At 56.5% G+C, this 24,897-nt stretch overlaps 1 protein-coding gene across 4 annotated transcripts in view; it reads left to right on the top strand.

Annotated features, from left to right (window-relative positions):
* Positions 1-667: 667 nt before the first annotated feature.
* Positions 668-24,897, top strand: part of PHLDB1 (pleckstrin homology like domain family B member 1) — a 44,266-nt gene continuing 20,036 nt past the window's right edge. Inside the window, exons 1-9 of one of the 4 annotated variants that reach the window (XM_087821504.1) lie at positions 668-3,313; positions 3,972-4,095; positions 7,550-7,720; positions 15,785-15,910; positions 17,551-18,896; positions 21,100-21,381; positions 21,812-21,952; positions 22,064-22,201; positions 24,511-24,639. In XM_087821504.1, coding sequence (XP_087677630.1) covers positions 3,254-3,313; positions 3,972-4,095; positions 7,550-7,720; positions 15,785-15,910; positions 17,551-18,896; positions 21,100-21,381; positions 21,812-21,952; positions 22,064-22,201; positions 24,511-24,639 — 2,517 coding nt within the window. In that variant the 5' untranslated portion in view covers positions 668-3,253. The remainder of the gene's footprint in view (positions 3,314-3,971; positions 4,096-7,549; positions 7,721-15,784; positions 15,911-17,550; positions 18,897-21,099; positions 21,382-21,811; positions 21,953-22,063; positions 22,202-24,510; positions 24,640-24,897) is intronic. The other 3 variants (XM_087821506.1, XM_087821502.1, XM_087821503.1) reach the window with 3 other exon arrangements.

The following is a 24,897-nucleotide window of genomic DNA, read 5'->3' as shown; positions in this document are numbered from 1 at the left end:
GCACAGCCCCCGGGCCCGGGGCGCCCCGCACCGGCGCCTTCTGGCAGCGGGGCGCGGGTCGGCGGGCGGGTGGGGCGGCGGGTCCTGCGGGCGCGGGGCGGCGGGCGGGTGGGGCGGCGGGTCCTGCGGGCGCGGGGCGGCGGGTCCTGAGGGCGCGGGGCGGCGGGTCCTGCGGGCGCGGGGCGGCGGGCGGGTGGGGCGGCGGGTCCTGCGGGCGCGGGGCGGCGGGCGGGTGGGGCGGCGGGTCCTGAGGGCGCGGGGCGGCGGGCGGGTGGGGCGGCGGGTCCTGCGGGCGCGGGGCGGCGGGCGGGTGGGGCGGCGGGTCCTGCGGGCGCGGGGCGGCGGGCGGGTGGGGCGGCGGGTCCTGCGGGCGCGGGGCGGCGGGCGGGTGGGGCGGCGGGTCCTGCGGGCGCGGGGCGGCGGGCGGGTGGGGCGGCGGGTCCTGCGGGCGCGGGGCGGCTGGCAGGCGGCGGAGCCCGCGCCAGGGCGCCCCCAGGCGGCGGCTCTAGCCTCGGCGCCCGCGGTGGCCGTGCGGGCTGCGGGCGTCGCGCCCGCCCCGGGTCCGGCCGCAGCCGCGCCGTGCGGCCCGCCCTTCCCTCACCGCCGCCCCTCCCTGCGCCCCCCATCCGCTCTGGTCCTCTCGGGCCCCTCCCCTCCGCCCGCACAGTCTATCTGCACCCGACGTTTTTGGTGTAAGTGCATGAGCCCCCCGCCCCCCCGCCTCGCAGGGTGCGGGCCTCACGGCTGACAGACGGAGAAACTGAGGCCACGAAGGTGCAGCGGCTTGTTTAAGGTCATGAAGCTCAGCGTAATAACTGTTCATACTTGTATGTGTGTTTGTAGTGGTTTGTAGTCCACAGCGTGTCATTTAATAGAAAACCAGAATCTCCTGACAATCTTTTTAAAAAAAGTTCATCGTTATTATTGGAAGTATTACAGCTGTCCCCTCTTTTCCCCACTGATCCCCTCCACCCCACATCCTCCCTGCATTTTTTAAATTAATAGTTTCATTGAGGTGTAATGTATATAACGTAAGACTCAATTTAAGTACATTCTGTTATTTTTAGTATATTTACGGAATTGTGCAACCATCATCACGATTTAGCTTTAGAACATATCAGGCAAAAAAGAAATCTTGTGCCATTTATTTATTAGTCATTCCCCATCCCAGACGACCACTGAGTCCATACAATCTTTTTCTGAAATCATTATTCCAGCCCTGGCCAGTTTGGTCAGTGGTTAGAGCATCTGCCAGCGGACTGAAGGGTCCTGGGTTTGATTCTGGCCAAGGGCACCTACCTGGGCTGCAGGCTCCATCCCGGCCCTGGTGGAGGAGGCGTGTTCAGGAGGCAACCAAGCAGTGTGTCTCTCACATCAACCTTTCGGTCTCTCTCTCCCTCTCCCTCCCTCTCTTTCTAAAAAATAAAAACATATTTTAAATAAATAAATAATAAATAAAATCATTATTCCAGTTTTATAGAGAACAAGTTGACAGAAACAAGTTCAGTAACTTGTCCAAGATCTCACAGCTAATAAATGATAAAGAACAGGATTCGACGCTAACATCGTTTTGTTTTTCTTACCCCCTCTTTATATAGAGGCCCCATTCTCAACCCATTGTCTCCTGCCTCTCCTCCCTAGGAGAATGCTAAGGGATTTCCCTGAGTTGAAAGAAGCAGTACAGCAATCTCTGTCCCTGGAAAAGTTTTCTTGTCGCCAGATCTCCTGGGGAGGCGCCATGCCAGCTTGGGCCTTGGTGTAGGTTAATGGCCTTTGCCTTCCCTCTTCCCGGGCAGACTTAGGATGGGCCCCAGGCCCTGTTCTGACCTGGCCTCTCTTCTGCCAGCTCGGGCGGAAATGCTGACGGAGATGATGCAGTACAAGCCTGGAAGGGGGGAAGCTGGGAGGGTAAAATTAGTAACTCTATGGCTAAGGCCCTTGGACCCTGCTGCCAGGGTCAGACACTCCTTGAAATGCTGGCTCCCGCCCCAGCTTCCTCTCCAAGTCACCTGGTAGATGGCTGGAAGAGAAAGCGGAGGGAAACCCTGCCTTCAGCCACATCTTCTCAGCTTTCCCCGGTGACAATTCAGCAGCAAATAGGTTCTCACACTAGCAAGTTGATCAGGGGATGGGCATGCAGGCACACATTAGTACACAAAGGTCCTTCATTTTTCTCAGGTACCAAAAATGTGAGCCAGGGAGAAAGATGGGTGGGCAAGGGTTTGCGTTCTGGCTCAGGCATCTATTTTACCCTTTCCCTGTGGACCTAAGCTTCCTACGCACCAGGTCAGGTTAAGATCCAAGAGTCCTAAATTCCCAGTAATAGTACCACTGAGGGTTTTTTCTTTTGTTTTGTTTTGTGTTTCTTTTCTCATTGTGTGGGGGCAACATTGCTTTCTGGGGAAGAGAGGGTGCAGGAGTTGAGACAGAGAGATAGAAGGAATGGTTGAGTTTTTCTTTTTTTTCAGCAAATATTTTTTAATATTCCGGTTGAATGTGTCTTATGTCTCCTTTAAGAAAAGATCCTGTCCCTCGCCCGTAGCCCAGTTGGTTAGAGCGTTCTCAGGATGCGCCAAGGGTCTGGGTTCCATCCCTGCTCAGGACACAGACAAGAATGAACCAATGAATGCATAAATAAGTGGAGCAGCAAATCTCAATCTCTCTCTCTCCCTTCCTCTCTCTCAAATCAATAAATAAAAGTTAAAAAAAAAGAAAGAAAAAAGAAAAGATCCTACTGAGGCCACCTGGGAAAAGAGACAAAAGGAGGGGAAAGGGAGGGAGCTCCTGTCGAAGCCATGCTACCCCCTGGCCACCCCCTGGCCACCACTGTCCTTGGAGGGGGTTCCTTGGATTCGCCTTCTCCCACTAAGGTAGATTTTCCCACCCTGCTTACAGCTTCAGATGTCTGAGGGTCCTCATCTGCCGTGACCTGGGTGCTAGGTGTCAGAGGCAAGAAAGCACAGAAATACAGGTTGAGCCTTAGAGGGCTTTTGGTGGTTATGGGGGCAAAGGCCAGGACTAGGACTGGTGTGGAGTGGCATCCCTGCCGTGGCTGAAGATGCACTGCCTCCCCCGGGAAGCTCCTGAGCGGCCCCTACTTTTCCTTCAGCATAAGCGTGCTGGGAGTGGTGCTGGCTGGTGCTGCCCCTCCCTGAGAGCCCTGCCACGGAGCCCACTCCTTCCCTTTCCTGCCTGGTCTCCCCACCTCACCTGCTTTCTGCTGTGTCCCCAGGAGCTCTAGAGACCCGGGACCATGGACACTCTCAATAGGAACCAGGTAGGCCCCGGATGCAAGACCCAAGCAATGGTGCAGGTGAGTTGGATCGGGGCCCTGGGGCAGAGGGCTGCTGGTGAAGATGGTTTGGCTCCTCTGTGCGCCCATGGTTCCAGCCCAAGAATGAACGCAGCAGTTTCTCTCTCCCTTCCCCAGGTTCCAAGCCTATTAACAGCTAAGTCTTTATCTGAATCAGGTTAATTTAATTGGTTTACCCAGAAAATACCCTTTGAAAGTCAGGAAGGGTTTTCAGATTGACTCTGAGCTGTATTTCTGTCCTCAATCCTACCTCTGGCCTCTTGTGATTTGGTTTAACAGAGATAAGCACTGGCCAAGTGGATTGCCACACACAAGTCTATGGGACAAGTCTTGGTTGGCTCTCCTCTATAGTGCCCCTCCTCTTAGCCAGTGCCTCCCCACACCCCCTACTTTCTCCTTGTTTCTGTCTTAATAGACAAAAGGAGCAGTTAAGCCAAGACTTGAGATAAATCTGGTGGGACGAGTTAGTGGCCTAGATTCAGATCTAATTACACAGTAGTGGAATAATGCTCTGTGCAAGATTTTGTGCTGAGCCTCTCGACACCCTCAGAGCCCTTTGGAGAGGATAGGGGCTGGAGAGAGTGCTGGTGTGACTGGGAGGTAAAGTGCTGGCCTGGGGTCTCTAATGATGCTCATTGCCTACCCCCACTGCCTGCAGAAAGGACCCTTGGACCTGATTGAGACAGGCAAAGGCCTGAAAGTGCAGACAGACAAGCCCCACCTAGTGAGCCTGGGAAGTGGGCGACTCAGCACAGCGATCACCCTTCTGCCGCTGGAGGAAGGTAAGTAAAAGGGCCTGCCACCCTCCATCCTTATAGACATTCCTGTTCTGGGGTCCAGGCATGTGTGGGGGCCCTTCTGCTATCTGCTGGCAGTGTTTACCTCCCCCAGTTAGGAGGTGGGGCCACCCCCACCAGTTTGCTTCCCTTGTCTCTGCCCTCCCAGACTGCCTGCCCTCTTTGGTTGATAATCTGGCTTCGTGACTAGGATTCAAGATCAGTTTAGAAACAAGGAGAACCCTGAAACAGGAGAGCATTTTGCTCTTAGCAACCAGTATAGCCAAGAAGAGAGGGGCCGCACTCCAGGGCAATGCCTGGCCCGGGAGAAGGTACCGGTGGAGAATGGAGGGATGGAAGTAGGGGCAGACTCCCAAGCAAGATAAGGCCCTGGCACAGCCGCTTCGCTTTGCAGCCTCTGCCCTTCCTCTCTTCTCTCCTGTTTGCACTTGTTGCCTGGGTGATACTACATTCCCCACATTCTGCAAATACCAGTCCTAGGGGCTCTGCCAGGGGAGGGTCTGCTCATGCAGAAGCAGTGAGGGGAGAGGCTGCACTGTAGAGAGAGGGAGGGAGGGAGCGCAAGGGTCGCAGGTGGCAGAAGGGAGGGAGAGAAGGAGAGAGGGAAATTTAGAAGAAAAGTGGGGAGTATGATGAAGGAGACAACAGACTTAGAGAGGGAGAGTTGGAGGAACTAAGGGAAGGTATGCAGAAAAGAAGTCCCCCTTCTCTACTCTATGTGGAGTCTGTATCCTACTGTGCCCTCTGGGCCTTCCCATCTTTGGTCTAGAGTTTTTTCTGCCTAAAAAGAGCTTCTACCACCTACTGTTTCCACCAGGCTCTGGTGCCCAAAAGGGGTGGCCAGTGGTGGGCAGTGATTCTCCTTGGAGTAGGAGGTGGAAATATATCTCTTTTTTAGAAAAATTTATCATTATTGTTGAAAGTATTACAAATGTCCCCTTTTTTCCCCCATTGATCCCCTCCACCCTGCTCCCCCCCTTCCAGGCCTTCATCACACTATTGTCTGTGTCCATGGGTCATGCATATATGCATATAAATTCTTAGGTTAATCTCTCCCCACCCACTCTCCCACCCCCGCCTTCCCTCTGAGATTTGTCAGTCAGTTCCATGCTTCTTTGTCTCTGGTTCTATTTTGTTCATCGGTTTATTTTGTTCATTAGATTCCACATATGAATAAGATCATTGATACTTGTTTTTCTCTGACTGGCTTATTTCACTTAGCATAATACTCTCCAGGTCCCACCATGCTGTCTCAGAGGGTAAGGGATCCTTCTTTTTCATAGCTGCATAGTATTCCATGGTGTAAATGTCCGAGAAGATGCCTGATATGATTTCAATCTTCTTGAACTTGTAGAGACTTGTTTTGTGTCCTAACATGTGGTCTGTCTTTGAGAATGTCCCATGTGAACTTCAAGAGAATGCATATTCTGCAGCTTTGGGCTGAAATGTTCTGTAAATGTCAATTAAATCGATCTGACCTAGTATGTCATTTAGAGTCACTGTTTCCTTGTTGATTTTTTGTCTGGAAGAGCTATCCAGTGAAGTCAGTGGGGTGTTAAAGTCCCCTACTGTGACTGTATTGCCGTTGATCTCTCCCTTAAAGTCCTCCAGAAGTTTTTTTTTTCCAGCTGGTTTGAGTCTTTTGTTCTGAGGTGGGTCTCTTGTAGACGGCATATATTTGGGTCTTGTTTTCTTATTCATTCAGCTACCCTATGTCCTTTGATTGGAGCATTTAATCCATTTATATTTAAGTTTATTATTGATCGGTACTTATCTTTTGCCATTTTCTTTCTTTTCTTAAAAAATATGTCTTTATTGATTTTAGAGAGAGGAAGGGAGAGAGAGAGAGAAACATCAATGAGTCATTGATTGGCTGCCTCCTGCACGTCACCACCAGGGGTCTAGCCCGCAACCCAGGCATGTGCTCTGACCGGAATCAAACCTCCATCTTCTGGATCATAGGTCAATGCTCAACCGCTGAGCCACGTCCGCTGGGTGCTATTTTATTTCTTTATGCCTATGTTTCTCATTCTTTCTATTTCTTTTTTAAAAAAATATTTTTATTGATTTCAGATAGAGAGGGAGAAAGAGATAGAAACATCAATAATGAGAGTCATTGATCAGCTGCCTCCTGAATGGCCCCTGCCAGGGATCAAGCCCACAAGCCAGGCATGTACTCTGACCAGAAATTGAACTGCAGTCTCCTGGATCATAGGTCGATGCTCAACCACTGAGCCATGCCGGCCGAGTTTGTTCTTTCTATTTCAACTTCTTATTACAGTAGTCCCTTTAACATTTCCTGCAATGCTGGGTTGCTGGTGATAAACTCCTTTAGCCTTCTTTTGACTGGGAAGCTCTTTATTTCACCATCTATTTTGAATGATAGCCTTGCTGGATAGAATATTCTTGGTTTCAGTTCCTTGTTTTGCATTACCTTGAATACTTCATGTCATTCCCTTCTGGCCTGTAGAGTTTCTGATGAGAAGTCAGCTGACAATCTTATGGGAACTCCCTTGTACATAACTGTCTTTCTCTTGCTACCTTTAAGGTTCTCTTTGTCTTGAATTTTTGGCATTTTAATTATGATGTGTCTGGGTGTGGGTCTCTGGGATTTTCTTGCTTGGGACTCTTTTTGCCTCCTGAACTTGTGTGATTTTTTCTTTGACCAGGTTAGGGAAGTTTTCTGCCATTATTTCTTCAAACAGGTTTGCTATCCCTTGGTCACTTTTTTTACCTTCTGGCATTCCTATGATGCAAATATTGCTATGTTTCATGTTGTCCCACAGCTCCCTTAAACTGTCCTCCTGTTTTTTAATTGTTTTTTTCTTTTTGGTTCTCTGATTTTTTCCTATCCTGTCTTCTAATTCACTGATCTGATCCTCAGCTTCCCCTAATCTGCTGCTTATTCCTTCCAACATTTTTTAATTTTTTTATTCCTAATATGTCATTCTTGATTTTCTTCATAGTTTCCATTTCTTTTCTCATGCTGTTGAACATCCTTATGATCAGTATTCTGAACTCTATATCTGATAGATTGCTTATATCCATTTTATTTAGCTCTTCTTCTGGAGAATTCTTTTGTTCTTTCATTTGGGGCTTGTTTTTTTTTTGTCTCCACATTTTGGCTGCCTGTTTGGATTTGTTTCTATGTATTAAGTAGATCTGCTACGACTCCCAGTCTTTTGGATGGTCTCTGGTGCAGGCCAATGTCAGATGCTATTTGTGACTGGCCCTGAGTACCATTTGAAGCTTTCTGTACTCCAAAGCTTGTGGTTCCCTCTGCTGTGGCTGGGTGCATTTAGAAAGGACCAAGATGCCCACCAAAGTCTGCTTTTCCAAGCCCTGGGTGGAAATATATTTCCACTGTGGCTCTCCTTGCCCTCTTCCTGCCTTCTCAGGCTGTTCAAACCCTCTGACTCAGTTTGCCTCCTGTCTTTAGGGAGAACAGTGATTGGCTCTGAGGCCAAGGACATCACACTGCAGGGTCCAGGCCTGGCTCCAGAGCACTGCTACATCGAGAACCTGCGGGGAACCCTCACTCTCTACCCTTGTGGCAATGCCTGTGCTATTGATGGGCTTCCTGTCCGGCAGCCCACCCGGCTCACTCAGGGTAAGGTTTGACACCTCCAGACAGAGGGGGGTCTCATTTTAAAAGCTTATGCATGATAGGTGCAGAGTAAGCCTGCTGTGTGGTTGCCATGGTAACTGCCATGTTGGAGGTGGGGTGTTTAAGTACATCTGATGTGCCTAAACAACCCCCAACCCCTCTGGCCTCCGGACTGGTCTTCATACTGCTCTTCTTCTCTAGTCACCCTCATCCTTCCTCCCTACACCACACGGGGAGAAGAGACTCCAGTTCGTGTTGTTAGAGGGCATGGAGAGTGGTCATTAGTGGTCCTTAGGGGAGAGCAATTGGAGCAGCAGTGAGGGGAATGATGACATTGTACCATGATGCCAAGAGGGAGTTGTGGTCTGAAAAGCTGTAGAGGTGGGGAGAGGAGCGCAGTACCCCCTGAGGGATGGGGAAGGGCAAAATCTGAGGATATGCCCACTCCTATTAAAAAATGTTGACTGTAGCTTTGGACTCATGAATATGGTTAGTGCCCTGTTTCCTAAAGCAACAGGCCATTCTGTTGTGTAAGGCAGCTTTGAAAACTGGGCCCCAGTTACTATGGTGACCAGGCAGGCAAGGAAGGGCTTGACCCAGGTGGCACTTTGACAGAACAAGTGTGTTTGCCCTGGGCATCAATTTAGGGGAATGAGAAAAGCAGATGTGGGTGGGGGTAGAGGTGGGATTAACATGAGGATGGGAGCTTTGGGCTAAGCCTAGCTCTGAGCAGGAGGACTGGCGTCCTGGAACCACTTTCTGGGGACTTGTACCTTTTATTAGCTAGAAGCTCCTTTGCAGTGGAAATCCCTCTGTTTCCCTCTTGCATTCTGTTCACATCCCCTCAGGGTCTATTTAAATGCTCCTCCCTTCACAGCTGACCCAGGAGACCCAACCTTGCCCTGCTCCTTTCTTCCTGCCCTTGGGAGTGTTGGGGAGGGGAGGGGGCAGGGACAATACAATGATTTCGGGGAGGCAGGCCCAGTAGCAGCAGCAGGCAAGCCTGTTTCCTTCAGGGCTTCAAGGTCTCTGACTCTAGATGAGAGGAGGATCCAATTGGGACTTTGGCTATGATGCCATCTGGTTGTTGATAGCCTTCTTCAGTCTCAAACAGAGCATCTTCCCAAGATCTGGGTGCATGGAAGTGAGACAGAGCAGCAAGGAGAGGTAGGGACAGAGTTCAAAGAAGGCTAGAGAAAGCCCAGCCCTTACCCTACCACCCCTTCAGCCCCAAATCGCTCACATTCATGGGCAGGAACATTCTTCCCCTGTGTGGAGCAGGGTGGAGGAACTGATGCCGGTAGGCCTCTCTTGCCCAGTCTTTCCAGTGCCTCATTTAGCTTCCAGAGAAGAGAGAGGGCCTGGGCCAAGATGGAATTCTTAGGCATTTCCTGTGACCCCCATGACCCCCAATTCTTCTGTAGCCAAAAGCCTACCCTGCCAATTGTACCCTCCCACTCTCTTCTGACCCCAAACCCCCTTCCCTTTCTCTCCCTCCCGTCCCTATAGCCTTCTTGTCTAGGCTCGCCTGTCCCCGAAGCTTGGCAGCCTGGGAGGGGTAGGCAGAGGCACAAAGGAATGGGTGTTCTTCTCCCCAGCACTCCCCCTCCCCTGGGCTCCAGGAGCTGAGGGTTTCCTTGTCTCATCTCTGGAGCAAGGCACCAAGCCCAGCCCTGCCTGGCCCCGCTCCGGACATTCTTGGGAGTGCGTTTCCCTGGGAACTGGGTGGCTTGTGGGTGTATATGCTATCTCTGTGTGTCTATGCAACTGGAGTGTGTTTATGTATCTCCGGATGTGTTTGTGATTCTGGGCTTGTGTATCTCTGTGTTTGTGTCTTTCCTTGAGTTTATAGATCAGAGTATTCAAGTGGGGGCGGGAGTGAGCTCAGGACTGATGGTGCCAGAGTCCGTGTGTGTATTCCTATGTGTATATGAGGACTCATTGGCCATATGCCTATCTGGACATATGTGCAAGAGGATCATTTTCTCTGTCTTGTTCCCCCAATCAAGCTTTGTGGAAGGGACCCTCATCTTTGAAAAACAGAGGTCTACCCTAGAAATAACAAGGAGCCCTCTCTGGCCTGGCCAGTCCTGAGATGACTCATTCTGGCACTGTGCCCAGCCATAGGCAATTTAGAGTGGCACACAACATGACTGGCAGAGATGGCAGTGACAGGCTCTTCCAGCAAGAATATGCCTGGGTCATGGGTGGGGGGAGGTAGGCAGAAAGCAGATGCTAACCTTAAGCTAGAGCTATGGACATGGGAGCCTGAAGTGAGGGTGCCAGGAAGATCCTGATTCCACTCCCATACCTGGGTATTTTGGTACATCCTATGCTGCCTTCTCTCTACAGAGCAAGAGGTGGAGCTGGGAATAGGACCAAGGAAAAGAGGAGGAATCTCAGTCTGGGCCTAGGCTGCCCTACCCTGGGACACAGGGCCAGGCCACATGAAAGATCTGGGAGGGGACTAAGTAGGGGAGGGCCTAGAAAGCCACACACTCAGGGCCCAGGCTGTCTAGACAGTAGGTCCCCATCCACTCCCAGCATTTGCTGCCATCCCTTGTCTCCACGTCTCCTTTACTCCCTAAGCCCTTCATTGGTGGGTAGGGGATTGTATGAGGGCCAGCATGGGAGGCTCCCTGAGACGTGGCTGGGGAGCCAGGATTCCTGGGTTGTCTAGCTGCCTCCCTCTGGGATCCAGCACACTGAGCCTTTTCCTCTCCCACCCAGTTATCAGTTATTCCTTCTGTAAAATGGGAGTGAAGATTCCAATTGTCCTCTAAGACTGATAAAGATCTTGACTAATAAAGCTCAAAGGGAGGAGAGAAAAAGCAAAGGCTCCTAGCTCCCCACTTCTTGTGCCTGCCTGCTACCCTATTTCTCACTGGCGGCACCCTCTGTGACTGTCTGGGTCTGTCCAACTGGCCATCAGTTTCCAGACTGATGAATCACACTTCCTGAGTAGACTTTTTTAAAGGCTTTCCCTGTTTTGCATTTGACCCTATATGGTTCTTCCTTCTTCCTTCAGAAGGGGAGTAAGGTGCACGTGCATGTGTGAGCATTGAGTGCATGTGAGTGTGTGTGTGTGAGTGTATAAGTGTTGAGTGTGTGTGTTGAATGTGTAAGTGTGTATGAGTGTTGGGTGAGTGTATTTTGAGAGTGTGTGAGTGTTGAGAGTATGAATGTTGAGGGTGTGAGTGTGTGTGAGTGCGGGTGAGTGCTTGAGTGTGTGAGTGCATGAGTGCGTGTGTTGAGTGTGTATAAGTGTTGAGGGTGTGTGTGTTGAGCATGTTGAGTGTGAGTGCTGAGCATGTTGAATGTGTTGAGTGTTGAGTGTGTGTGTTGTGTTGAGAGTGAATGTGAGTGCTGAGTGTGTCTGTCTTATGTTGAATGTGTGAATGTGTGAATTGAGTGTGTGTGTTGAGTAGTGAGTGTATGTGAGTGTATGTGTGTTGTGTGTGTTGAGTGTGTATGTGTTGAGTGGGTGAATGTGAATGTGTGAGTGGATGTTGAGTGTGTGAGTGTTGAGTGTGAGTAGCACGGCAGTGCGGGCTGGTGCTCAGCAGAGTAGAGCCTGATTATTCCTTGAGGAGGCTGACTCTTGATTCCAGAGTCTCAATGTGTGTGACTGAGGGACAGCACGGTGGTGGTGTGAGCGCCGGCGGGCGCACTGCTGTGGCTCGGGGCGCAGTGCTGTGGCTCAGGACGCACTGGTGTGTGCTCGGGGCGCAGTGCTGTGGCTCGGGGCGCACTGGTGTGGCTCGGGGCGCAGTGCTGTGGCTCGGGGCGCAGTGCTGTGGCTCGGGGCGCACTGGTGTGTGCTCGGGGCGCACTGGTGTGTGCTCGGGGCGCAGTGCTGTGGCTCGGGGCGCACTGGTGTGGCTCGGGGCGCAGTGCTGTGGCTCGGGGCGCAGTGCTGTGGCTCGGGGCGCACTGCTGTGGCTCGGGGCGCACTGGTGTGTGCTCGGGGCGCAGTGCTGTGGCTCGGGGCGCACTGGTGTGTGCTCGGGGCGCAGTGCTGTGGCTCGGGGCGCACTGCTGTGGCTCCGGGCGCAGTGCTGTGGCTCCGGGCGCAGTGCTGTGGCTCGGGGCGCAGTGCTTTGGCTCGGGGCGCAGTGCTGTGGCTCGGGGCGCAGTGCTGTGGCTCCGGGCGCAGTGCTGTGGCTCGGGGCGCACTGCTGTGGCTCGGGGCGCACTGGTGTGTGCTTGGGGCGCAGTGCTGTGGCTCGGGGCGCAGTGCTGTGGCTCGGGGCGCACTGCTGTGGCTCGGGGCGCACTGGTGTGTGCTTGGGGCGCACTGGTGTGTGCTTGGGGCGCAGCGCTGTGGCTCGGGGCGCGCGGCTGCAGCGGGTCTGGGGCCGGCAGTTGATGGGAGTCTGAGAGGAAGTCCGTGGGTCTGGGTGAGCGCCGAGCGAGTCAGCGTGTCCCTCGGGGTCCCGGTGTCCAGAGGCCAGTCCCCGGGACAGGCTGGGGGCAGGTGCCGCCGGCCCGGGGATGGAGAGGGCACCTCCCGGGAGAGCCCCCTCCCGGGCCGCGCAGCTGGCGGCGGCCGGAGGGCCCGGGGCGGGGCGGCGGGGCGGGGCTCCGCGGGAGTGGGCGCGGCGGCGGGGGGCGTTCGGGTGGGGGCAGCTGGGCTCGGCCTCGGCCCCAGGGCAGGAGGGGCCCTGCCACGGCGAGGCCCCGAGCTGCAGGGCGCCGGGTCCCCGAGAGCCCGTCCCCTCGGCCCGGCTGCGGCGTTCACCCCGCTGCTGGGGGAGCCGGCGCCTCAGCCCGCGGGGAGCCCGCCCGTGGAGCCCGCCCGTGGAGCCCGCCCGTGGGGCCCGCCCGTGGGGCCCGCCCGTGGGGCCCGCCCGTGGAGCCCGCCCGTGGAGCCCGCCCGTGGGGCCCGGCGGCCGCAGAGGACGCCCGGAGCCCGGCCGTGTCCGCCGCCCGCGCCCCCCGCCCCGCCCCCGCCGCCATCACTTCCTCTCCTCCGCCTTTGTCCCTCCCCCTGGCGCCTCCGGGCTCCGCGCCTGGCTGCGGCCGCGGGAGCGGGGCGGGGGTCAGAGCCGGCGGCGGGCTCCAGCGGGCGGGGCCGGCGGCGCGTCCCGTCCCGGGGCCGCGGTGAGTCCTCGGGGCACCGGCCGGCCGGGCGGGGCGCGCGGGGAAGGTCTCGGGGCCCCTCCCTGGGAGCGGGAGCCCGGCGCGCCGAGGGGCGGGGGGCTCCGTGGCCTCCGGGGGTGAGGGCGAGGGTGGGGGCCGTGGGGGCGCCGGGTCCCAGCTGGAGGGGCCAAGGCCCCCTCCATCCCTCCAGCACCCCCGCATCCCCCCGCATCCCCCCGCATCCCGCCGCCCCCTCCGCGCGTGCGGCCCGGAGGCAGCCGCTGTCCCTCCGGTGTGAGCAGGGCGGCGGGTGCCCGCGTGAGTGTGCGGGGATGGGGGAGCCTGTGCGTGAGACTGTGTGTGTGAGTGAGTGTGTGAGCCTGTGAGAGTGTGTGAGCCTGTGAGAGTGTGTGAGCCTGTGAGTGTGTCTGTGAGAGTGTGTGAGCCTGTGAGTGAGTGTGTGTGTGAGTGTGTGTGTGTGAGTGTGTGAGCCTGTGTGTGTGTGTGAGCCTGTGAGAGTGTGTGTGAGCCTGTGAGAGTGTGTGTGTGAGTGTGTGTGTGTGAGAGTGTGTGTGAGATGGGTGTGGGTGTGAGCCTGTGAGTGTGTGTGAGCCTGTGAGAGTGTGTGAGCCTGTGAGAGTGTGTGTGAGTGAGTGTGTGTGTGTGAGTGAGTGTGTGTGTGAGATGGGTGTGGGTGTGAGCCTGTGAGAGTGTGTGAGCCTGTGAGTGTGTGTGAGCCTGTGAGAGTGTGTGTGAGTGAGTGTGTGTGTGTGAGTGAGTGTGTGTGTGAGATGGGTGTGGGTGTGAGCCTGTGAGAGTGTGTGTGTGTGAGTGTGTGTGTGAGCCTGTGAATTGTGTGTGTCCGTGTGTGTGTGAGATGGGTGTGGGTGTGAGCCTGTGAGTGTGTCTGTGAGAGCGTGTGAGCCTGTGTGTGAGCCTGTGTGTGAGCCTGTGAGAGTGTGTCCGTGTGTGTGTCCGTGTGTGTGTGAGATGGGTGTGGGTGTGAGCCTGTGAGAGTGTGTGTGTGGCGTCCCCTCTGCATCTCAGACAGGATCCACTCTCTGCCCTGCTTTTTCCTCTCCAGACGGGCAGCTCTCCCATCTGCACAGCACTGGGCGCTGAGCCCCTTTGGGGAGGGGGGCACCGACCACAACTTTGCCAGGATGAGAAGGGGTTCTTGGGTCTCCTGAGTGGGCTAACCTTTGGCGGTGTGGGGCAGCAGTGGGCAAGAGGAGGCTTCTTCTCAGAAATAGGCTGGCCAAGCCCCCAGGGGCATAGGACTAAAGTTGGGGCAATTACCGGGGCCCCTGAGTGCAAATAGAAAGTTAATTTGGGCAGGAGCTGGGCTCTCTCAGTCCTGCTGCCCTCCTGCCCACTCTATTAATACAGATCCAGCTCTGTTGCCTGGCATCGCCTATTTATAGTCCAGAGGCAGCCTAGCCACACCTCCTGTATGGAGGAGGGTGAGGGGCAGAGGAGGGGTAGCACTGAGGGTTCGTAGGTGCCCGCAGCATTCTTTGGTGGGCCTGGCATTGCTGGGCAATCCACCGAGGATTGAGTGTGCCTGTGTAGACCCTGCAAACTGGCTGAAAAGAGGGGGAGGAGCCTGGCAGGCCTCTCCCTGAAACAGCTGTGGTTGTAATTAGGTAGATGGATAGTTGGCTATTATTTATTCCGGTTATGATTACTTTGGGGTCAGCTCCTCTGATTGGTGACTTGGCAAGGAAGGCTCCCCCTCTTCTAACCACCCATTAGCCTTTAGAGTTGCTGGTGCCCCTGCCTGGGAGGGCCTGTGGTGTGCCAAAGAAGTGGGTGGCTTTGTCCACTATGGTTATCTGTCTGGGCCTCTCAGTCTGCCAGGTCTTCCCACCCCCACGGCAATGTCCTGGGTTCCAGCAACAGGCTTCTCAGTGGGGGGCCTGCTAAGGTACCCACGTGGCCTGGGATGCCCCATGCCCTTGTGGCCTGCACTGTCTCAGCGTCCAGGAATGTAGATTTCCTTGCTAGTCGCAGCTCAGACTGGCATGAAGATTGGGGTGCCAAGTGGCACCAGATTGGGTAGATAGGCGGCTGGGGCCAGGGCCAGGGATGTGAACAAATTGGAAGGGTGGGTGGTAGGAGCTTCTCCAAACATAGTGTCTTTTGCAGGAGCTCTCTAGCACTTGTGTGGCCAGGGGAGGAATTCTGCCAGCCAGGCTTATGCGCCTGTGGGCACACCTGCCGCTGTGCACACTCCTGGTGCCCCTGGCTACATTTTCTGGCTCCCGAATAACCTCCCCCCTCCATGCACTCACACTTCCTGGGCAGGACTGGGCTTGTGTCTATTGCCTGGGAATGTGCTTGGCTGAGGCTGGGCCCATTGGCCTAGGTTGGCTTCATTCCAGGGGAGACTAGGAGTAGGAGGGTATCAGGCCAGAGGGTACATTGTCAGAGAGAAAGGGTGGTGACCATCCCCGCTGTTGGAGTCAGGAAGCAAATTCTGGTCCCTGAGGGGGCATCACGTTTTTTACCTGTCTCCTACCTCAGAGTTTTTGTGATCCTAGAAGTTGCTGTTTCTCAAACTTATCCTTTCACCCAAAGGGCATGGGTCTGTGTTGGGTTGGGGGACAAGGGTGTCCATGTTGTATGAAGAATTTTCTCCATTTACAGAGCACTTTCACATGCACTGTCTTATCTGCAAGGTCAGTGGTATTGTCCTCATTTCTCCAGAGAGAAAACTGGACTCAGGGCGTGAAGTGACTTCACCTGTAAGAAGGAGAGTTAGGACTAGTCCTTGGATCTTGGGACTCACAAACCAGTGCTCTTTCCACTCTGCCCTGTGCTCTCGAGCCCTGCCTTTCTCAAGCATAGGTAGGGTCAGGCATGGACAGTGTGGACACTGTGAGTGCAGGTGGGAGGGCTCTTTGGAGCCAGGGGTGAGCCTGCTAGTGGGGTGGAGGTTACCTTAGCCCTGCCTGCCATCCCAAGCATTTTCTTTCTCTGAAGGCTGCATGTTGTGCCTGGGTCAGTCCACCTTCCTCCGCTTTAATCACCCAGCTGAAGCCAAGTGGATGAAAAGCATGATTCCGGCTGGGAGCCGGGCCCCTGGGCCCCCCTACAGTCCTGGCCCAGGTAAGTACCCAGTTGGGGCAGGAGATTGGGTTGGTGGTACCCCCCTGGATAGTCCTTCTCTGTGCCCACTCCAGCCATGCTTTAGTGTCAGGGCAGGACAACACCCATGATCTGGGCTTGCTGCCACCTGCCATGGGCCACTGGGAGAGATCCAAGAAGTGCTGCTTGGCTTGCACCAGGGAATCATGAGCCTGAGAGATGGAGGGCTCTGCCAGCTTGTGTCCCACTGCCCTAGAAGATGTCACCTCGGTGTTTGGGACCCTGACCCTCTTGTGTTACCACCAGGGAGCCTCACTCTTGAATGTGGCCTCAGGGGGCAGAAGGAAGCGTTAGGTTGAATCTCAGCTCTGGTGGGTCTCATCTGCTGGCGATCATGCCCTTGGGTCCTGCCCCACCCCCAGGCTTTTCTATGGCAGTTGATGACTCAGTGGAGCAGCTGCAGTTTGTGCATGAATATTGATCCCTGGTGATTATCCCAGGGAACCAGCACAGCTCCCTCAGCCCAGCTGCTTAGTGGGGTGCACACCAGGAGCTGCCAGTGGGCCCACCATCCCAGACTTTGCATGGGCATTCAGATGGCTGTGGGATGACAGATGTGAACGTGGTATTGGGACAGGTGGACATGTATGTCAGGTACACCTAGTGGGGTGACGTCAGTGGCTTAAAGGGATAGCCTGGGGATCTGAAGAAAGATGGGTGGTCACTGGGATCCCACCAGTGTCCATGGTAACCCCTCTGATTGTGGTCCTACATAGCCCTCATAATTTTGGACCCAAACTCAGTCTTGTAAAGTCTTTCCTGTTTCTTCCTCCACCCCCAGTCTTTTCTAGCCCCTCAGGGGCTCAGATGCCTGGGCTCCCCAGTCCATTCCCTCCATTCCCTCGTTTGTTTTACTCTGCTCCTACCCTAACCTTGTTTGGGGCAGTGGTTCCAGCTACTCTGGTTGGTTGACCAGGGCTGGGGCAGGGCACAGGCAGGCTCTTGCTGGCATGGCTTAATGGGCTCCTCGGAGGCACTGAGCTGCACCTGGCTGCTGGTCCGCCTGGCTTTAAGGAACTAGCCGTCCACACCGTGCCCCTCCCTTGCCTCTGATTTGGCAGAGTGGTGCAGCACACACCCCTCCTTCAGTCTGGGAGGCTTTGTGTGTGTGTTTTCCTGGGTCTTGGCTGCTGTGTTGGAGCCTCCAATGTCCTACTAGGTCAGGGCCCCTCCTGCAACTTTCGGCAGCTCCACAGCATGCCCGCATCTCCTCTGCAGAATGTCCACCTGCCGTTCCTGAAGGAGAGACTTAGAAGGTTGGGAAAACCAAGGCAGGGAGGAACCTGGTCTTGGGGTGCGTGGGCAACAACCAGGCCTAGCGTGCCTGGCGTTGTTGCCAGCTCTGTCCTAAGTCACGGAATGTCAGAGCCAGAGGACCCTGACCCGTCCTCTTCCTCTGCAGATGGGGAGACTGAGGGCAGGCGACTCGGGTAAGGCCGCACAGCAGGTCTGTGGCACAGCTGGCCCGGAACCGAGGTCTCTGGAGTCTTCACGGCTCCACTGTGCTAGGAGGAGGTGGGGTCTGCCCTTGCTCTCACTCATAGGGACCTCCCCAGAGTGAAAGACCAGGGCCTGAGCATCTTTGCATTTCCCTTTAACAGAATCAGAGAGCCTGGTGAATGGAAACCACACCCCACAGCCTGCAACCCAGGGAGCCTCAGCCTATGCCAGCCACAGCTCCCTGGTGAGCTCAATTGAGAAGGACCTGCAGGAAATCATGGATTCATTGGTGCTAGAGGAACCTGGTGCTGCTGGCAAGAAGCCTGCTGCAACTTCCCCACTGTCGCCGATGGCTAACGGTGGTCGTTACCTGTTGTCCCCCCCAACCAGCCCCGGTGCCATGTCTATGGGCTCCAGCTATGAGAACACCTCTCCAGCCTTCTCTCCACTCTCCTCACCAGCCAGCAGTGGGAGCTGTGCCAGCCACTCACCCAGTGGGCAGGAGCCAGCCCCTTCTGTACCTCCGATGGTGCCTGCTCGCTCCTCCAGTTACCATCTGGCCCTGCAACCTCCACAGTCCTGGCCTAGTGGTGCCCGCTCCTCCGAGAGCCCCCGGCTGGGCAGGAAGGCGGGTCATGAGAGGCCTCCCAGCCCTGGCCTCCGGGGTCTGCTGACAGACAGCCCTGCAGCTACTGTCTTGGCGGAGGCCCGAAGAACCTCTGAGAGCCCCTGGGTGGGTGGGCAGCTGCCTGTGGTGGCTGTCAGCCTGAGAGAATACCCAGCTTCCAGTGCCCACTGCCAACCTACCAGCATTCCTGGCAGCCCCAAGTTCCAGCCTCCAGTCCCTGCTCCCCGAAACAAGATTGGCACACTTCAGGACCGCCCTCCCAGCCCTCTCCGTGAACTGCCAGGCACTGAGCGGGTGTTGACAACCAGCCCCTCACGCCAGTTGGTGGGCCGAACATTTTCAGATGGGTCAGCCACCCGCACCCTGCAGCCTTCTGAGAGTCCGCGCCCGAGCCGGCGGGGCCTGGACAGTATGCGAGAACTCCCTCCCTTGAGCCCGTCTCTGTCCAGACGGGCTCTCTCCCCCATGCCCTCCCGGGCCACCCCAGATCCCAGACTAACCAGAGACATGGCAGAGAGTCCCCGGCCCCGGCGCTGGGCAGCCCATGGGCCCTCACCAGAGGACTTCTCACTGACACTGGGGGCACGGGGCCGCAGGACACGGAGCCCCTCTCCCACACTAGGGGAGTCCCTAGCACCCCGCAAGGGCAGCTTCAGTGGCAGGCTGAGCCCAGCCTACAGTCTGGGCTCTTTGACTGGGGCTTTGCCCCGACAGAGCCCCCGTGCCCAGAGGAAGCTCTCCAGTGGAGACTTACAGGTGCCTGTCACTCGAGAGCGGAAAAATAGCATCACAGAGATCAGTGACAATGAGGATGACCTCCTGGAGTACCACCGGCGGCAACGCCAAGAGCGTCTTCGGGAGCAGGAGATGGAGAGGCTGGTGAGCAAGTGCCAGGGAGGCTGCCGACATCCTCTGCGGGGTCCCTACTAGCATGTGGGCAGGCCATCTGGCAGAATGGGAGGGGCCATGGACAGGGCCTGGGCTTCTTGGGCTTCCTCCAGGATACACCATAGTGACCAGTCCCTCAAGGGTCCGGTGCCCTGAAGAAGAACTTCCTTTGAAGCCTCTAAGGCTCTACTTTAAATGTATGCTAATTCTGCCTATTCCATAACACAGCTTCTGTTTTAATGTCTAAAATTTCACATTTACCTGAATACATTGTAGCGCTAGGAAAACACTACATTTCTGATTGCGGCCTTGCCCCTCGCAGTTTGAGAAGCAGGTCTTGATGATGAGAAGGCTGAGGCCAGAGGGCAGGTGGGTTTTTCCTGGGTCACACAGCAAGTTGCAGAGCTGGGAATGGAACCTGAGTCTGTCTTTCCAAGTCTTGTTCTTTAGAAAAGCCCCTGGTCCTGCTTTTCTGCTCACCCTGGCCTACGCAGGGTCACCTGGGAATGTGGGTGGCAGCCCCTGGCCCAGTCTGGGCCAGCCTGTGTAATTGTGGTTGTGTGTGTTGGCCTGCATTCGGGAGCCGGCTGTGGCTCTGACCAGCTGTCCTAGAGAGAGCATCTGAGCTGCGTGGGGGTTGGGATTCCCTAGACAGCACCAGGAGCTCGAGGGGCTCTGGCTGGTGTGTGCACACTGGAGCACATGTAGAAAAAGAATCCCGCACTTTCTCTCTTGTGAGCAGTAGAATGGGGTTCCCGGGGCGGGGGGGTAGCAGGGGCCCTGAGATTGGTTTGAGGAGGAGAATCAGAATTGAGGAGGTTTGTCTGAAGACCCTTTCAGAAGAGGCTGGGACAACTTTGGGTGAGGCAAGGGTGTTGGGCAGCGTGTTGTGTTACGTGGGGAGAGATGAGGCAGGACCCCCAGTCCTCTGTTGCTGCTGCTCCTCTTCACTGCCTAGATGAGAAAGCTGGGCCCGCTCTGGAGAGGGGCAGCGAGCCTGGCCAGGCAGAGCAGTGGCCCAGCCTCCCCCAACTCCTCCATTCAGCCTCCCTACCCCCTACACAAGCGCACAGCTCACCACCAGCCCTGACCTGCCCCACCTGCCACTTTAAATCTTGGAGGCTGCCCGCCCTGCCCCTCCCACCTCAACCAGGCTGCTTATCTGGGTACTGAGGTAGGGGCGGGAGCACTGGCCCAGCCTCCTGGGTGCTGAGGCTGTTCCTGGTTTTTTTTGTTTCGCCATGGAACTAGGCAAGCAACAGCAGGGAAGCTGGGTAAGTGTCTAGGGGTCCTGGCCAAACTGCACATGGTGAGACACCTGAGGTTGAGGGACCCTGGAGAGCCATGGGGAGGCTGGGTGTTATGAATGGGAAAGGGGGACACGGACCGGAAGTGTGATCATACCTTCCTTCCTTTAGATCCTAAGCCCTGAGAGGTATCTTGGGTGGGCTGTGTGGGGAGGGGTCGTGGAGCACTCATGTGGGCCAGGGCATTTATGCAGCCCACCCTACTGGGAAGGAGCCAGAAGGCAGGGCTGCCCGAGAGTGACTGGGGGTTGAGGTGGGGGGAGGACCATGCCCCAGGTCTGCCTGGCAGGTGCATACATGCTCAGCACACCTTTGTGTGCCCTTTGTCCAGCCCGTGGGCCATGGTCTGTCTCCAGCTCTGTCAGCACCCACCTGTCTGTGCAGTTTATCTGCGTGAGTGTGCACCAGTGTGCATTCGTGCGTGTCAGGGCTGGTGTTTGTGTGTACCTGCCCGTTAAGGGCACATGTGTCCTCTGTCAGTGCTGCTGTGTCCCTTGGGTCGTAGATCTTCGTGTATTTGTGCCAGCATGTGCACCTGAGCGTTTATCTGTGTCTCACTGTGATCTTGTCTGCTTCCCAGCGTGTGTTCCCATGTGTGCCTGGGTGTGTCCCACCCTGGGACAGAGTGAGAAGGGAAAGGAAAAAGGAAGACTGTAGGGGCTAGCCATGTGGCCAAGTGACACAGCAGCCGGGTTTCTCCTGCTCACTTCTGGGGCACCTCATTCCCTCTGCCTAGCTAGGCTTTAGGGGGTGCATTCCTGACTTGATCTGAGCCTTGAGCCACTAGAATCCTAGTTCTCTCTCCTGTCAGGACACTGTGCCTGGCTCCGGCTCCACCAGGACCCTGCCTCCTCCCCTTCATGCTCTGCTCTGTCCACTCTTCCCAGGAACGACAGCGCCTGGAGACCATCCTGAACCTGTGCGCTGAGTACAGCCGGGCTGATGGGGCGCCTGAGGCCGGGGAGCTGCCCAGCATCGGGGAGGCCGCTGCAGCACTGGCACTGGCAGGCCGGAGGCCCTCACGAGGCCTTTCAGGGGCCACTGGGGCCTCTGGGCGGAGCAATGAGGAGCCTGGAGGTGCCACCCCACGCCTGTGGGAGAGTGTCGACCGCTCAGATGAGGAGAATCTCAAGGAGGAGTGCAGCAGCACTGAGAGCACCCAGCAGGAGGTGGGATACGGGGGTGGCTGGGTGAGGGCTGAGGCCGGATGTGCTGGGAGGCAGAGCAGGCAGGCATTTGTGGTGGATGCCAAGGCCCAGTGAGGGCGACGTAATTGAAGGATTCAGTTTGGGAAGGGATCAGGGATGAGAAGTGTAGAAATGAGGCAAGGAAGAGAGGGAGGTGTTGATGAGTTTGCCAAGCTATAAATATGCTTTCTGACCTGCCTTGCCTTGGGCCCCACCCAGGCCTGGCGCTCAGTGGTAGAGCTTTATTCCATTTAAGTGGGTCCGCATTGCTCCTCGCTCGTGCAGGGAGGGAATTTGCTTTCTACCTAAGTCCAATTGCCCCATCCAAGTGCCTTGAGGCCTGGGGATCCATTCCTTACTCTACCCTGGGAGGCTCCATGCTTCTCCAGCTGATGGCTTCCCTCCCCTCCAGCATGAAGATGCACCTGGCACCAAGCTCCAGGGAGAGGTGCTGGCCTTGGAAGAGGAGCGGGCTCAGGTGCTAGGGCGCGTGGAGCAGCTCAAGGTTCGTGTGAAGGAGCTGGAGCAGCAACTGCAGGAGTCAGCCCGAGAGGTGAGCCTGGAGACTGGCCGGGCTCCTCCCCAGGCAGAGTGAAGGCCCCAGGAGTGGTTTGAGTCCCTATGCCTTGACTGGCCTTGATGCGGACCCTGGTATTGCTCCCAGGCTGAAATGGAACGGGCACTGCTACAAGGGGAGAAGGAGGCAGAGCGGGCCCTGCTGCAGAAGGAACAGAAGGTGGTGGACCAGCTGCAGGAGAAACTGGTGGCCTTGGAGACGGGCATCCAAAAGGAGAGGGACAAGGTAACCAACACCGGGGCTGGCTCAGTGCTGGGACCAATGGCCTGGGAGAGGAGGAGAAACTCCCTCTCTGGGCCCCTTACCTCATCCTCTAACCTGCAGACCAGTTGGTCTCTGTCGCTTCAGGGTAGGGGTCTTGTCCTCTGTGGAAGGTACCAGCTTGGAGGCCACTGCGGGCTGGGCTGGTGTCTGGGGTCTCCTGTGCCTGGGTCTCCGTGCTATTTCTGGGTGCCTGGTGCGTGCCACGGTGGGCCCTTCTAGGAAGTACCAAAACCCCTTCTTGGGCAGTCAACACAGCCTGAGGGACTGGTGCTAGGGAGTGATTCAGGTTTGGGTCCCTCCCTCTGGAGATCTCCCTTCAGCATGCCTCAGGTGCGCCGGAGGTGGGTTTTGGGAGACAGCCCTCAGGTCTCTGCTTCCTCTGAGCCTTCAGGATGTGCAGCCTCCCATCCCAGATGGTCCCAGCTCCTGCCCCTGCCCCTTTCAGATTTCGTGCCAGCCTGCAGGGGCCAGTCCATCCCAGAGGGGCTGTGCCAGCCACGCCCAAGATGCCCCACAACGTGCCAAAAGCTCTGAAGTGGAGGGGCCATCTATTTTTGGACTTGACAGTATTTTTCTAAGAATTAATTCTCCTCTTGCATTTTTTGAGAGTGCCTTCTTCCTTCCCCTAGATTTTGAAGCTCTTAAAAATTCTTTGACTCCCTTTTTTTTGAGCTTTGGCTCTGGCCCCCAAAACCACACTCCCAAATTCTGTGCCAAATTAACTCCATGCTTATCAAACAGGCCTGCACTAACGCCCTCCCACCCCCCACTGTCCCAATCACTGTCTTGGGCTCTGCGCATGCCCCTAACTGCCAGTGCCACCCGGGCAGGGCTGAGCTGTGCTGCTTTTGCACTAACTCCACAGGCTTTTGGCCTCTCCCCTCTAATGCTGCCTTCTTCCTTTCTTGGTGTGGGACCCCAGGGTTTTGATCAGAAAGGAATGGGCAAGGTGCACAGCTCAACTTGACTCAATGGGGCATTGGCAGGATGGGGACAAGGTTGAGGGAAATGCTTGGGTGAGGAGCTCTCAGCCTGAAGAGCTCCTCCCACTGGGAAAAGCCTGGGTGCTGCCTCCACAGACTGTTGGAGGGCAAGGCCCGCTGTCCTCCAGCCATCTGCCGGCCTTCCCTCCACAGCAGAGGGGTAAGGAGGCTAGTTGTGGCAGCGTGGCTTGTGGAGGGCTGGGACAGGGACTCTGCCCAAATTCAGATACCTCAAGCAGAGGGTGGGAATGGGAGCCTCTCCCCATCTCCTGCCCCCAAGTCATCCAGAACATAGGGTACTGTAAAGGCTGAGTCCAGCGGTGGGGAAGTGCTTGGACCCCAGGACTGAACTGGTCAGGCCCTCTCAGGGATGGGGTGGAGTGTAGGGGTGGGTGGGGACAGGGTTCAGCATAGGGTCTTACGCCCAGGTGAAGCTGGCTCATCAGTTCAGAAGGAACCTGCCTAACCGCATTTCTCATTTACCTGGCGTTGCCTGGAGTCCTGGACTTTGCCTTCTCTCTGGGCCCAGTTATTTGAGGTGGGGGGGTGGCCTCGCTCAGTTTCCCCCAGCCCCTAGCCCACGGCCCCACCCTGGCTTTGGAATCAGCAGTCACCATTTCTCCTCTGCCTGTCCTTAGGAGGGTGACTCACCAGCTCCTCCCCTCCCTTCCCTGCCCTCAGAGGTGTCGTCTAGCCCCAGACAGAGCCATCCACCTCCTCTGTACCCACTCACGGGGCACCTGTTGCCATGGCAACGCCTGAACTAATTGCAGCCCTCGCCCTGCTGAAGTTCAGCCTGCTGTGCCAGCACCCCGCCCCCCGCGGGAGGGAGGCAGGGAGGCGCGGGGCTGGGCTGGGGTCCCCGCTGCGCTGCGTGGCTCTGAGTCCTCCGCTGATTCACACCCAGTCCCTGGATCTAACCCTCACCATCTCTACCCTCCCCCAGGGTTAAATTTTGGTCTCTGGGCAGTGGAAGAGGGCGAGGTGCCGGAGCTGGAAGCTCCCCACTTGTGATGTGGAGCCGCCTTTGGGCGGCTGGTGTGGAGAGAAAGCAGGGCCTTTTCTTGGGCCTGCGCCCACGTTTCTAGTGCAGGGGCTTCGAGACCAGAATTTCTGCCCGGGCCCACCGCCTCTCCCCCTGCGCCTCCCTCTCCCCTGTCCGCTCTCCGCTTCCTCCTGCGGGTTGCTCCCCGCGTTACTCTGTCTTTTCTCCCCGCCCCGCCGCCGCCGGAGTTGAGGAGTGTGCGCTCTGTTTCTCCCCGCGCCCGCCCTCGCCTCCCCGACCAGGAGCGCGCGGAGCTGGCCGCGGGACGGAGGCACCTGGAGGCCCGCCAGGCGCTCTACGCCAAGCTCCAGATGCAGCTCGATAACTGCCCCGAGTCAGTGCGGGAACAGTTACAGGAGCAGCTGAGAAGGGTCAGTTTCACCAGCCCCCTCCCCGGCCCTGAGGCCACCTGCCCAGGAGAGAGGAGAGCGTGGGACAGGACCACCTGGGCCCTGCAGTACCTGCCCGGACGCCAGGGTCGGTGCTTTGGTTTGGAGGGACAGGGAGGATTGGGGGATCTCTTTTTCCTTTCTGCTGCCGCAGGCGGTGGTGCCTGTGAAAGGGGCAAAGCAAGCAGAGGAAAGGGGTTGGATGGGGGCAGGTCCCTTCCCCAGCTTCCCTGGTCCAGC

The sequence above is a fragment of the Miniopterus natalensis genome, chromosome 11, assembly GCF_054644295.1.
Source record: "Miniopterus natalensis isolate mMinNat1 chromosome 11, mMinNat1.hap1, whole genome shotgun sequence".
Lineage (NCBI taxonomy): Eukaryota > Metazoa > Chordata > Mammalia > Chiroptera > Miniopteridae > Miniopterus > Miniopterus natalensis.
Note: the sequence above shows the minus strand (reverse complement) of the source record. Positions and strands in the feature narration are given on the sequence as shown.